The 14739-nt window shown below is 34.4% G+C and overlaps 1 protein-coding gene across 7 annotated transcripts in view; it reads left to right on the top strand.

The window, feature by feature from the left end:
- Positions 1 to 1646: 1646 nt before the first annotated feature.
- Positions 1647 to 14739, top strand: part of CEP135 (centrosomal protein 135) — a 33216-nt gene continuing 20123 nt past the window's right edge. For 3 of the 7 annotated variants that reach the window (XM_017744636.1, XM_017744637.1, XM_017744639.1), the window contains exons 1-13: positions 1647 to 2136; positions 3395 to 3559; positions 4594 to 4784; positions 5294 to 5461; positions 6850 to 6991; positions 7402 to 7486; positions 8438 to 8566; positions 9695 to 9910; positions 10481 to 10546; positions 11528 to 11678; positions 12623 to 12816; positions 13286 to 13429; positions 13932 to 14075. In XM_017744636.1, coding sequence (XP_017600125.1) covers positions 3447 to 3559; positions 4594 to 4784; positions 5294 to 5461; positions 6850 to 6991; positions 7402 to 7486; positions 8438 to 8566; positions 9695 to 9910; positions 10481 to 10546; positions 11528 to 11678; positions 12623 to 12816; positions 13286 to 13429; positions 13932 to 14075 — 1743 coding nt within the window. In that variant the 5' untranslated portion in view covers positions 1647 to 2136; positions 3395 to 3446. Of the gene's footprint in view, positions 2137 to 3394; positions 3560 to 4593; positions 4785 to 5293; positions 5462 to 6849; positions 6992 to 7401; positions 7487 to 8437; positions 8567 to 8718; positions 9033 to 9694; positions 9911 to 10480; positions 10547 to 11527; positions 11679 to 12622; positions 12817 to 13285; positions 13430 to 13931; positions 14076 to 14739 lie in introns of those variants that run through there. The other 4 variants (XM_017744635.1, XM_017744638.1, XM_017744640.1 and 1 more) reach the window with 4 other exon arrangements.

A 14739-nucleotide genomic window follows, 5' to 3' on the forward strand; every position in this document is an offset into this window, starting at 1 on the left:
GCAAACAGACAAAGTGTCCTGGTTTCAGCTGGGATAAAATTAGTTTTCTTCCTATTAGCTGGTGCAATGTTGTGTTTTGGATTCAGCATGAGAATAATGTTGATAGCACTGTGGTGTTTTGGTTGTTGCTAAGTAGTGCTTGCTCTCAGCAAAGGACTTCTCAGTGCCATTGAGGAACTGCACAGAAAGCTGTGGGGGAACATAGCCAGGACAGCTGATCTGAGCTGGCCAGAGTGGTATTCCACACCACAGAACTTCATGGCCAATATATAAACTGGGGGAGTTACCCAGAGTGGGACTGACGTGGTTCGGGGACAGGCTGGGCGTCAGTCATCGGGTGGTGGTGAGCAATTGTATTCTGCATCTCTTGTATCTCTTGGGTTTTATCAATCTCTCTCTCTCTCCCTCTCCTTTTTATTCCAATTATTATGATTATGTTTTGTTTCAAGTATTAAACGGTTCTTATGGCAATCTACAAGCTTTGGTTTTTTTCTCCCTGAATCTTCTCTCCATCCCTGTGGCAGTGGGGGGAGTAAGCAAGCCAACTGTGTAGTGCTTGGTTGGAAGCGGGGGTTAAGCCATGACAAACACTGACCAGTAATGTGAAAGAATGGGTTAAACAGCGGGGGACAAAATTTGCTCATTATGTGGACATGCTAAGTGCAGTCCAAGGGTGCCAGAAGACTGGACTGAGTAATGATGCAGGAATTAAGGAGCTGTGTTAATAAAGGCAAAGTGATACATGCTGTGGTCTCTAAAGTGGTAGCAACCACTCAGAGAGATGTGTCACTGAATGCATCTAATCGATGCTTTAGAGCGATCAAAAAGGCAAATGGTAAGTTAGGAATCAATATGAATAGTGAAGGCTGCAGCCAAGAGTCTCTATGGCTGCTCAGAGGAAGGTCTATCAGGTACTATTATAATTATTTCAGTTCAACTTTAGGCCCTTCAAGTCCCTGCATTATAGGCTTATATAAAGAAGATGTGTGTAGGAGTAAGATTTCACTCATGTTTTTTAGGTTTTTATATTCTTGCTGTGGCAATGGTCAAGAGACACAGGATATTGTGTCAGACAGGACTTGGATTCAACTGAATCAATGCATCAGTTCATATATTAATTTTGTATTTCCAGAAAAACAAATTTTCCTGATGTAGAAGTTATTAGATACTTTTTCATGTCATGGTAAGACTAGTGATAGACTAAGTTTAGGATACGAGATTTAAATTTTGGTAGTCTGTAATGACAGAAGTCTGAAATTACTGACACATAATTTCTTTCCAACAAAGGGTGTATGACAATTATTGTCTTTGAAGAGTTTAATATCTATTTTAAGCTTTCTGAAAGGAGATGCCTTTTGGACTTACACTACTACAGCTATTAATTTCCTGGGATTATTGTGGATCAGATGTAGCTTTGATATAAAATAATGTAAGATAATACCCTTTATGGTTTGATTCCAGTGGCAATAATGATAAATAAATGAAATAAATTTCAGGTTTTAGGAAGGAAAGTGATTCAACCAGCAGTTTGTCAGCACCTCCCAATATTAGATCATGTTTAGGTAACTGTACCTTAAATGCCCGTTGCAGGGGTTTAGTTAAATTATGTATGTACTTCCTAGCCACAGTTACTGGAGTGCTAACATATGTCCATTTATTTTTCTTTGCAGTTACTGCAGAAAAACTCCATTCCCGTACAAGCTGTGACAGTTTTGTTCTTGATATTTCTTCTTCAAAATTTTCTCAATTTGATTAGTAAAACAATCTTTGCTCTTTCTAAAACACAAGATTTCAAACAAATCTAATGAACAATTTTAAGGTAATCTAATCTTTTTAACTGATACAAGCCTTCTTAAAGAGAAGATGGGCTCAGGAGTTACCAGTTTTCTTCTGTAGTAATATAAGATGTATTCCTGAGACTCAGTCTAGACACAGTAACACAGTCACACTTTTCCTGAATTCAACACAGAATCTTCAACTTTAATGCAGAAATACCAAGAACTTGTCACTTTAATCTCTAATCTTTGGCTGTCAGAGGAGTATGAAGAGCATTTACTACACATCAGGACACTGACTTCCACTTAGCACACTGGTGGAAAGTGTGGCGCTGCCTCCTCCTTCAGCCATCCCAGCACGGTATGTAAGGGGTCGTTGTCCGTGCCATTGCTTAGTTAATATCCCAACATCCTGAATCTCTTCAAGCAAATATTTTTGGTAGTACCCAGAACAGATGCTGTGCTTATAGGGCTGGTGATTTTCTCTCATCTACAGAGCAGTACCCGGTTACCACAGGCCTGTTGCTAGACTTCTTTGTAGTGTTTTAATAGAACGAGATGAAATCTTAACTTTCCAGCATTAGATATGAGAGAAACACACACATTTTCCTCACTTTATTGTTAATAGTTAATTTCAAATACCTGCATGTATTTATTTCTTTTTAAAATCTGGAGGATTGTGATGATAGTTTGGATTATCTCTATATTCTGTTCCTTTTGTATGACCTGCAAACACCACCTCCTTGAATTGGTAGTTTGGCTGCTGAGGTCTTTGCAGCCAATAGGTTAATACTGAAACTTCTGAAGACATTTGAGGGAAAAGGTTTTACAGAAATAACTACTTTTCAAAAATATTTCTAACTATTGAAGAGATGTTTTCACATATTAAGAAACATAAGCTTTAGTACTTGATTTGTTTTCTCATTCTGTATCTAAATTCAGAAGGACATAATGATATAAAATTTCTTCTTGCCTCAAATGTACTTGAAAAAACCAAAATTATCATTTGGATTCAGACACAGTAATGCTGATCCAGTCCCCTTTAGATCAACTTAGTAATACAAAGATAATTAATCAGTCAATTGAAAAAACCCCAACTCTCGTCCTTGAACTGTATTTTCCAGAAAACGATACAAGTATGACTATAGTATGCCAGTATTTTTTATCTTTCCTGTTTTTTGTCATAGAAAATAGATGTTCAAAGTTAATCTGTCTTCAAGATTTTACATATTTTATGCGATTTTAGAAATGGTTGGCATAAGTTATATTAAGTACTGACTTGCAAACTTTGAAAGTAAGATTTATATATGGAAGAAAAAAGTATGAGTTTTTGAGAATAATCTGTCAATTTGTATTGTGTAATATACAATGATGACCATGATTCAAGAAAATCAAATATAATGAGAAAACTAACTGCCAAGGTAAATACTTATTTTTAAAGGAATATCTAAATATGTTTAAAACTTTTCAGTTGCAGTCATCCTTTTCTGATTTGCTTAAATTTTAAGGACATTCTTATGCACTGTGTTTCCTACAGAAAAAAAAGTTCTTTTCCATTACTTTTTACTATATTTTTCCTTCTTTAAAGGGCAGATGCTGTAACCGACAATCTTTTGCAGGTGTCCTGTTTTTCTTGACTGTGGCAAAAGCAGCTTTGGAGGTGTGTTTACAATGAGTACAAATGCAGAGCGAAGGTTCATTAATCTCAGGAAACGTCTGGATCAGCTGGGCTATCGGCAGTCACTGGGAGTGGAGAGTTTACCTTTAGTGGAAAAGCTTTTTAGGTATTCAAAAGGAGATTCATTAAAAAAATAGTAATCATATAGTAGGTATTGTTTGATTTTTGACATGTAAGGAAGAAGGCTTAATCTGGGGATTATTTTCTAGCAATGTTATTTCAAGGGTAACATTAAGTTCCTGTAGTATGTACGGGATTATGACATGCATAAGTATGTACATACTTATGACTAAATATGATGAAGTCAAATGCGTTTGCTTAAGTGATGGTAACATCTTAAGATTTAATTTAATTCAGTAGAATTGCTTCTAAGGATCTGTGGTGTAGGAAAATTCAAGTTTTCTAACCTCATAAAAGAGCTGAGAATAGTCACTATTGATATGTGATTAAAAGGACACTTTTATAACTGGTTGTATAAACAATAATTACTATTGCCTGTTCTGTGACTTAAAATAAAACATTCACATCTCCATTTATAATGACCTTATTTAGAGAATTTAAAATTTGTTATCTCTGTCCTTTTTACAAGGCACATAACAGAAAAACCATGAAATTTTCAGATTGCCTTCTTATTATATCTGCCATTTTGTGGCTTTGATATTATTAGGAATATAGTAATTTCCATAGTAATCCAGTTATATTTGTCTAAACACACAAATGTAGCTATTCTGGTTCTGTTGCTCTCTAGAATGTAATACAGATGGAAGAACCATAGCTAGGCAAATGTGAAGTAATCTGCCTTCAGCATTAAGTCTCATTCTTGTGTCTGCCAGGTAGATTTACTCTCTCCATCACTACCTTTGATGCTTATCAGAGGTAAACTCCTGATATTTATCAGCTTTATAACTATTCTGTTTTCTATTTTTTCTCCTGTTCATTCCTATTTACTGTTTTTTTAAACAGATGGTTCCTATCTTTCAGTTTTTCTTACATGACATTAATGTTTTGTTGCCTTTGTTTGAACTCATTTGTCCCCCCTCTTGGGGAAAAGGTTTTGTTTCTTAGGTCATAATAAACATTTGCATCTGCAGCGTGAAGGCTGATAACATTGCTAAGACATCTGATATTCCTTTATCCTAGTGACTTAGTTCATACAACTGAGAGTTTGCGCAAATCAAAGTTATCTTCTGGAAAAACTGAAAAAGAATGCAGCAATTATGATACTATTTTGGAACCTTATAAAACAGAGAATGCTAGACTTACCAGGGAAAATAACGATCTACATTTAGAAATACTAAAACTGAAAGAGCATTCTGATCGTCATGTTAAAGGTAATATACAAATGATGATGCACTTTTGTAATCCTTACATGCCAAAATAAAATTGTGGCTAAATCCTTGATCTGCAGATTCATGTATCTCTACTAATTAGTGAGTGTGAGTGGTCATGGAATTTGGTGCCTTCAAGGAATTAAGGTTCAGGCTCAGACATTTCTTTTGCTGTCCAAAAACTTAAGTTCTGCAAATTATTGTTTTAATAAGACATGAGAATGTTAGAAATCTTAACATATGCTTTCAATACCTTGAAATGGTATTTTTTAATTGAAAATTAAATTCTGCTGTTAACTGTGCCTTTGTTCCACAATGAGTGTTTATCTGTAAAACATGTATAAATACGTATTTTTGTGTGTTTGTTTGTAAATATATGCACATATGTATGTGTATTTGATAGTTTTATGCTATGGAAAAAGAATACAGGATTCTCTTTATGCTTATTTTGGTGCTACTAGGAAAAACAATAGTGAATAAGAGAGATAATACTGCTTTTCTCTCCCTTGAAGATTTGAAAGCTTCCTTAAGGAGGGTTGAACATGAAACATCTGACTTGAAATTTTTGAATAACCAATATATACATAAAATTAAAATGCTGGAAAAAGAGACTAAAGCCAAGACTGAAAAAATTCAGCATCTTCAGGAGAGGAATCTGCAAGCAGTGGTGCAAACACCTGGTGAGTATAAATAATCACAGATATTTCAACTTTTTTCTGGGTTTTTTTGGATCTTCAGAACATAATATTTTTTCCTCTAGTAAGAGGAGTTATTGTGGTAAAATATCCAGTAGAGTAACATTACCCTTTGAAAGTTTTGGCTCTGAATTCTGTAATTTCTCTATATGAAGTTTCATTAGGTCATCACTTGCGTTAGGGACAAATTTGAATGCAAACATAGATTGAACAGAAGACTATTAAGTTAAAATGTGACTAGAAAGCTATTAATCAATGGCTATTTTTTTTATTGCTGCATCTAATTTAGTCAGAGGCAGATTGTTTGAGCCTTGCATATTTTTGACAGGTAATTGATGTGTAAGTGAGAAATTCAGATTTTTGGAACCAAGATCTAAACACAGCAAGATGCAAAATACGTCTACAAATATTCCAACCCTCTAGAAGCTTACAGTATTTAAAGGGTTTTTTGATAACTTAAAATGTTCTAGATGTTACTTTGAGGTTAATGTCTTTCTCCAGGGTGTCCTTTTCCTTAATTTTTTTCAAGCTAAGGGAGATAGAATTATTTTGTGACATTTTGAAACTGCCTTTTTTTTCCAAGTCATTGAATTATATACATATTTTTGGCATCTAAGGGAAATCAGTGGATCGCTAGGAAAAATTAAAAGTCCTCTTTATTTTTCCATACCTTTCTGCACTTCATGTCCTTTGCTTCAAAGATGACATATTATGCTTTTGTTTGTCTTTCTGCATACTTGCCCTTTGGTCACCAGTCTTCTAGGATTTTTCTATACTACATCATCCAATATTCCATGTTCTTATTTAATCATATGATGAAGAGTAAATGTTCTGTCTGGAAATAATATTATCTTTTGCTTTTTTCTAAATATGTTATTATTCAAGCTAGTAGCATGCTCTGCTTGATAAGCAGTAGAATATGATATTCACTGAAATGACAACAGAGTAGAAGGAATAAAAATATTACTGAACAGTGCAGAGGTTAGTGCAGTCATAAAATAGTTCTTAAATGTGAAAACCAAATGTCTTTTGTGATGTTTTGATTTAGCTTTTTTAGTAAGCTAAATCACTAACAGCTTCAACAAGTTTGAACTATGGAATATTTGGGATCTTAAACACTGGGGAAAATTACTTGTACTAAACTTCGTGTGTTTCCTTACTATAATAGTGGACTTTGACAAAACTGATACTAACCTGCAAGAATGGTGTTGTCTAGAGTATGTGAATTTTATCAACTTACTGCAGAAGGATTAAAATGGTGAAATGTGCCCGTTCAGAAGCAGTAGAATAAACAGGAAAATTAATTTTGTATTAGAGAAGATGGTTCCCTTGCTTTAACTCCAAGTAATATGCCTCTGGTTTTGGGCTTTTAGGTGGCAGGAAAAAAAGCATTCCTTTCAGGCGTCAACGCATGCAGATAGACCAGCTTGTGCCCCCATCAAGTGTCAGTGCCTACCCAGTGCCTCAGCCAGAGGACCCTTACATCGCAGACCTCCTGCAGGTGGCTGATAATCGGTGAGCCAGAGAGCTTTGTAATTTTGAACTGTGGGTGTGTCTTCAATTCTCGCTACTCTTTTTGGTTGATAAGTTAAATTAATCTGCTCCCAGTTGAGTCTGTCACTGGTAACAGTAATTGGTAGATGATCTCCCTGTCTTTATCTTGACCCATGAGCTTTTTCATCTTTTCTCCCCCATCCTGTTGAGGAAAGGAAGTAAGACAGCATCTGGGTGAGGGACTGGCAGCCAGGCAAGGTCAACATGCTACAGTATCTCAAACAACTGCTTCTGCATTAATATTTTGCATGAACAAAACTATTTCTTTGTGAAATATTTGGGTTCAGGAGCAAAGAGAAAATGCTAATATTGAATTGCGTGCATACAATTCTTCCATGAATTCACATAAAAAATACAGTACTACATTTCAGAATTCAAGAACTGCAGTCAGAAGTAGCAGAGCTACAGGAAAAACTGGAGACATCTGAATGTGGAATGAAAAATTATAGCAAACAGGTATGTTTATATCATCATTAGCAGTGGTATTATTGTTTTATTATTAATATTATTATTATTATTTGGGTGTCATAGCTATGGCAATGGCCTTTGTTTTAAAAACCTTCTTGGGAAGGCATTTGTAGGGCTTGTGAAATACAGTTATTCTAACTTGCCTATGTTGAGCAGTTTCTCTCCTCTGCTTTTGGAGACAGCAGCAATGACAAAATACTTGTCTGGTGATTGTGCTGATACATTTTGTGTATTGAAATTGCATTAAATAAGCTAAATTTGACAATCATAAGTAGTATTTGTCAACATTTTTTTAGTGCATAAGTGTTAACTTGTCCAAAATAGTAATTTGATCTACATAAATCTTAGGATAATTTTTTCACTGCTCGGACTGGTTATATTTTTAAAGTTTTTGATAGTTAATTTATGAACAACAGATTTTATAATATTTTAATGAGAGTGGATTGATATGTACAATCTTTAAGTAATGGAATTACATCAAATGTTCTTATGTTACTTCTTTCAAAATCTAGGGATTTCTTCTTTCTTCACATCTTGGTTTTCCTCTTCCAATATTTCCTTTTTTCCAGTGACTGGAATAATCACTGAGTTAACTTACTTAGAAGTTTTTTCCCTAACTTTAAGTGCTAGTCTCAATTAAGTTGCAGCATTCATTAACTTCACATTAAGTTAAAATTGTTTGGTTTTCTTCAAGAATGTAAAACAGTAGGAACTGTTTCAGTTTTTCCTTACAAATTGTATTTGATTAATTTATTTCTCTTTCAAAGATATAACTTTTTTCAGAAGAACTGAGAATAAAAAAAAAAATATATATATACAAGTTGAAATTGAATTTTTAGTTGCTTATCTTTTTACTGAATAATATGTGTGTGTTTATTTAAACAAAGGGTCTATTAAAGGGTGTATAAGATACTACAGCATTGATTTTGTCCCTCAAAGGTTGAGATAAGAGACAAAGAAATCGAGCGCTTAACATTGGCATTGGATGGTGGGCGTTCTCATGAGGTTCTCTCGCTGGAATCGAGAACTAAAAGTAATGAAAAGCTCATTTCCCACTTGAATTTACAGGTAATTCATTTGTTTAGTCAAACCTAAAAATATTGGTGATCCAAAACACCCCACAAAACTTCTAGCTCTACAAAAAATCACTATAGATATAAAATCAATCAATTGAATTTGCCTTTTTTTTTAGGTGGCAGTGTTTCTTGTCGAAGGAAATTTCATTTCTTGTTTTAAAAGTCTGTCAGAAAGGTTTTGGTAAAGAATTCCATGAACGCACATCTGTACGGAGTATGTTAATCTGAAAGGATGCAGCAAATTTTTGTATACACAGTTTTCAGCAAGTTTGAAAATCCTTTTATTTGGTTAGAAAGTTATTGCATACATGCCATTTATGCTTTAGAAAATAACAACGGTGTATGCAATTATGATAAGGAGTAACCCTGTAGATACTCTCATGAGAAGAGTGTGGAATCTTCCTCATGGATCTCAGATGGTCCCCACCTTTACTCCAACACAGGCTTGTGAGGAAAGGGTAAGCTTAGGATAAAGGTGTTTGTATTTACTGTGCATGTTAGCATGTGTTCAATACTGGTCTCCGAATGAAAATTTCAACGTGAGCTGGAGTACAAATCAAGTAAAGCATATCTCTGGATTTGTACCATCAATTCTCTGGCTTTTCTCACATGAGTTAGAGGTTTTGTGTATGACTGTGCATGATGTACAGTGGCATGGGAGCCACGTTGAAGAGTTTGTTGGCTTAGGTTCAGTGCTGCAAAAATACAGAATGAGCTGTGACTTGGAAGCAGTAAAGCTGTGCTCAGTGATCCTGAATTAGTAAGTCATGATGAATACAAATTGATTATACAGGGAGTGAGCCCAGAGCTGCATGAAGCTGGTTTTGTACCATCAAGACTATTTGCTCAGCCTCAGTCCCAATATACCACTTTCATTGACAAGAAATGTATGGTTATCTTTCTATAGCAGTATTCATGACTATGAGAGAGCTCATAAAACTGTATTTCTTTTTCAGGTTGATAAGCATTAAGTTCTAAAACTAGAAAATCTGGCCATTTTTAACAAGATATCATTATTTTACTATGGATGTAGAGATACTGTATTTCAGAAGATTGGGAGGAACTTTTGCTACCTAGTTTAACAATGCATATTAATATTTTAACAAAAAATGTCTTTCAGATTGAGTATCTTCAGCAAAAAAACAAAGAACTTGAAAATCGCATTGAAGATCTCTTGGACACTGAACAAAATGTGACTAGTGAGGTAGTGGATTTAAGCAATAAAAATGAAGAACTGTGTCAAGAACTGAATGAAATAGATCACTTGGCACAGCAGTTGGAAAGAGACAAAGAAATAGTGCTTGAGACTGCAGATAAGGAAATAGGAGAAGCAAAGGTAATCACTAACATGTCACAGATTGAAGGATCTGCTCCATTTTATTTGGCTTTATATCTTCTAATTGCAATGCAAGACCTATTGGCTACTGAAAGGAAGATTAAAAAGATTTTTTTTCCAGTTTTCTTAACATCACACAGAATTTCTCACTTAAAGTCGATTAATCACAACAATTTTGTCTCTTTACTGTGTTAGGTTAGATGACTTTAGTTGAGGGTCAATCTGTTCTTTCTTCTTCTATTAGCTTAGTATGAAATAAAATGCTGAGATACTTAAAGCTATTGCTAGGTAATGCATATTTGCAACAGCAATGAATATGTTTGGAGGGTTTTTTCTATGAGGAGTCATGCAATGATTAATTTAATTGTTGTGCTTCAAATGACCATAGGTGTTTATACCACAAATTTTTTGTGCTTTCACTTCGTAGGAGCTTTAATACTTTATAATAAGGAACTAACTATACTTTATTTCTTACCAAAATAGTCTGCTTCCTTACTTTTTTTGTAACAAAGGAATTGTTGTCATTTTGAATATGTAACTCTTAACATATAGGTTAATTTTGGTTGATAGAAAGAAATTGAAAGAAAACACAGTGAAATACAGGATCTACAAGAAACAATAACAAGGCTTAAATCAGTAAGTAAAAATATTTTCAGTTCTTGTTTGTACCATTTTTATCATGCTGTCATCCATGTGATTGTTTCATTTATTATAAAAAAAAAATCAATTTAACAATTAACAAGAGAACTTCTGTAGTACTCTGAAACTCTGTTGTAAGAATTACTAATTAATGAGTGAAAGAGTTAGAGAAGCTACATCATATTGTTGCAAAAATAAACTGAAAGAAATCTCTGTAGACAGTATGGTTGACTATGTCCTTATTGTACATTTCCTTATTTCTGAAGTTATAATTTCCATTTGCCACAATCATATTTGTCACAAATGAGTTACAACATCCTAGAGGATCTTTATGTTTAGAAACTCCTTTGTCTTTTAAATGGCATGTGAAAAAGTATCCAGTATTTGGCTCACTCAGAAACAAAGCATAGGGCCAGATGAAAAACATCACTATTATCAATTCTTTGAAGAATTGATAATAAACTCTTTCTTTAGGAATATATAGGAACTTGTGTGTTAGCTGAGTACAGGGTTTTGTTTCAGTCTATCTAGTGAACTTGCAAATACGAGACTACTTAATTTTCAGTGCATCACAGGAAAGATGTGCCAAATAGCATTTGATTGGCTTCAGAGTTGCATTGACTGAGATGCTGTATTGTAATGTACTTTAACACCAACACTGTTACCAAATGCTGTTAAAATTATTTATTGCTTTAGTTGTTAATTTTTTTTCCTGTGTTTGTATCCCACTATCCTACTGGTTGGTTTGCTTTTCTTGTTACTGATTGCAAACTGTGTAAAAAGTAATGTTTACTTTGATTTAATAAAATATAATATAAATACAGTGAGGGCCTGCAACAAATGTTAAAGCATGAAGCATCCAGGTCAACCAGAAGTAAACAGTGCTGTATATCAAAAGTTGAACAAAATGTTAAATTTTTTTCCCCAAATTTCTCTATTGGCACTTATAATTTTTATAATTTAAAATTGCTACTTCAGGATTTGTGCTCATGTCATAAGGAGAATGAGAGGCTGAATGAGGAACTCCTTGGGAAAACAGATGATAAAGTGAATCTTGAGCTGTTGTTAAACCAGCTTCAACAAGAGAAGCAAAGGCTGATAGAAAAAACAGAGAACTTAGAAAGAAAAGGTAAATCTTCAAATGTAGATTCTTGGAAATTACTTTCCTGTAATTTTTGAAATAGAATACTTATCTAGTTAACATACAGTTAATAATACTAAAAGACTTTTGATAGCTGTAAATTAAAAGAAGACTGTAGGTCTCCAGTCATAATTGAAGTGAAAACTCTTGTCATAGAAAGATATTTTCATTCTGTATGTGAGAACTGAAAGTCGAGCTTTTAACTGTGATCCCACAGGACATCCTTATCCTAATTCTTTGGCAGTTTCATACAAAGTAATTTCCAAAACTCTTTTTATTCTCTGTTTTTGAAAAGTGAATTCAGACTGTTTCTTGAGACATCTATCCACTTAGATCTTGAAAACCTCCAGGGGTGAAGATTCCACAACATCTCTAAGCAGCCCATTCTAATGTTCCTCAATTCTCAGAGTAAAATATTTTTCCCTGTATTGTTTGTAATTGCTTGTAGCAATTAATTGCCACTGTTCCTTATTTACCTACTATGCACCTGTGAAGAAAGTGGCTCCATGTTATCTGTAAGTCCCTCCTGGTACTGTCAGTCTGCTGTTGGGTCTCCAGCTCATCTCCAGGCTGAATAAACCTAGTTCCCTCAGCTGTTCCCCCCAGAGCAAGTATTTTGCTCCCTGACAGCTTGCAGGGCCTGCCTTGAACTTAATTTATCTGCATCTTTCTTGTACTAGGAGGAGCAAACCTTAGCAGTCTCGTAAGTGTGATCTAATGAGTGCTAAATAAAGGGAAATAATCACATCCCTCTGTCTCTGTCTCCATTGATACAGCCCAAGATGCTGTGAGGCCTCTGCTGGTCTTACAGTACTCACTCGTGTTTAGCCTACTGTGAGTTAATCCATCCCAAATGCAAGTGTCTTTGAGGAAATTCATGACTTTCCTATGGAGTTGGGTTGTTTTTAGTCTTTTTTTTTTTTGTCTTCCAGAACGAGAACTTGTCCTAGAAATCGAAAGAATGAGATTAGACTGTGGTATTGCCCTAGGAGACAAATCTCCATCTCGTCTAGATGCATTTGTAAAGACCTTAGAAGATGACAGAGACTATTATAAGCGAGAGTTAGAATATCTTCAGAAAATGATAAAACGAAGGCCTAGCCCAAGCCGCAGGACTGCAGAGAAGGTGAAGTTCCTCCTGTCGAACAAGTGGAAAAAATACTGTAAATACTGTAGAAACATTTAAGAAGCCATCAGATATACTCTCAACTTCAGTGGCATTAAATGACTGTAGTAGTTTTCTATATTACATTCTTAACGCAAAAAATCAGCTGAGAGACTCCAATGAACTTGCCTTTTTCTTTCCATGTTACATTTTTCAGTAACATTAATTATTGATCAGTTTATTTGAAATAAATAGAATTAGATAATAAGCAGAAAAAGGTTGAAATCTTACTGCTTGCTGCTTTCCTTTTTCTTTTTAACAGTTAGTTCTTGTTTAGATTATACCACCAGTGCCAGGCTTTTTCTTGCAATTAAAATTATTTTGAATATATTTTTTATGTATTACTAATAGAAGGAGTTCTTTTTTGGTATTAGTTCTCCAGATGTTTTAATTAGCAAATTTTAACATAAATTTATTGATCACTTTTCAGAGTGAAGAGCTTAAATCAATCTCCAGAGAAAGAGATGAGCTGCGGTCCATGTTAGACAGATTTGAAAAACACGTGATAGAAATTCAGTCCAATGTCAAATTATTGACTGCAGAAAGAGATAGATTAAATGTTCTTTATGAGCAGGTAAGAAAAAATTGTTTATAGTTAACATTGAAATAACCAATTAACACTTGTTGTACTGTTGGATATTTAAAATGAAAAACCTAGTAGAATAGAACCAACACTAATAAAATACATACCTATTTTTATTACTAATTAATAAAATTATGTATTCTAGTTAGTTTATTAACTTGAAAGCCATTATAAATTATTATACTGGCATTTGGAAATGATAAACATCAGAAAAAAATCAGTAGAATGCATGAGAACGATGTGGAAAGATACAGCAAGAATGCAAGAAAGGAATAGTTAACTGATAAGAGAACAGTGAAGTTAGGCTATACTTGGGACAGTAAACGAATTATGATTATTTTGACAGTGTAAGTTGTCATGCTACTCAGTGATTAAGGGAATACATTTTAGTTATCTAGGGAAAAATAAGACTGTAATAGGTTATTGTAATAACAGCATTTTGTTATATTGCAGTCCATATGTATGTATGCTAACGAACAATAATCTTTTGAAGTCTCTGAGTGAATTGAACAGGATGAGAAGAGAAGCAAAACACAATTTAGTTTCTCAAAGTCACGTGGAAGAAGAAAGAGATATTGCACTGACTGACTTTAGAAGACTAATGGCAGAAAATGAAAGTCTTGGAGAAAAATTAAAGGTGAGCTTTTATAGCTTCATTGCTTACAGTGAGGTGGCATATAGGGAAGGCTTCTACAATAATGCTGTGTTTGTGTTTGGCCATTTGTCAGTTCCCCTTTTCAATACCTTTTGATTTCAAACCCATTTGAGAGAGCTCAATGAATTTATATTATTATCTATTATTATTATTATTAATTGCCAAATTTTCCTGTAAACACAGTCCCAAGCTGGGAGCTGGAGGAAAGGAACATGCTTTAAAGTATTTAAGGGCAAATGTGTCATCACCTTGTGTGTGAGACCTAGATATGGAGGCCCAGCCACGATACTTTTTGTGTATGCACTACTTTGAAGATGCTTGTGTGTTGTTGTTGTGGAAGAAATCATGCACTTCACTCACAAGCGAGAAGCAACAATGCATTTTATTCACTTAAGGCAATGAGTTTTAAAAATTCAGTGGTAAATGCAACGGTGGTTTAACAAGATTTGATGGCAAGGTGCACTTTTGCTGCATAGAGACCAAGGTCAGACAAAACTGTCAGAGAGACCCTGCCATTGAATCATGAGGGTCAGAAGGGTCTTCTTGCCTTACAAACTCCTCAGAGGAGTGTGGCTGGATCCTAAAGGATTGTAGCAATCCATCCTTTATATCACTTAGCTAATATTCCAGCATTTCAGTGTTCTGA

This window comes from Corvus brachyrhynchos, unplaced genomic scaffold (assembly GCF_000691975.1).
Source record: "Corvus brachyrhynchos isolate BGI_N302 unplaced genomic scaffold, ASM69197v1 scaffold17, whole genome shotgun sequence".
Classification (NCBI taxonomy): domain Eukaryota; kingdom Metazoa; phylum Chordata; class Aves; order Passeriformes; family Corvidae; genus Corvus; species Corvus brachyrhynchos.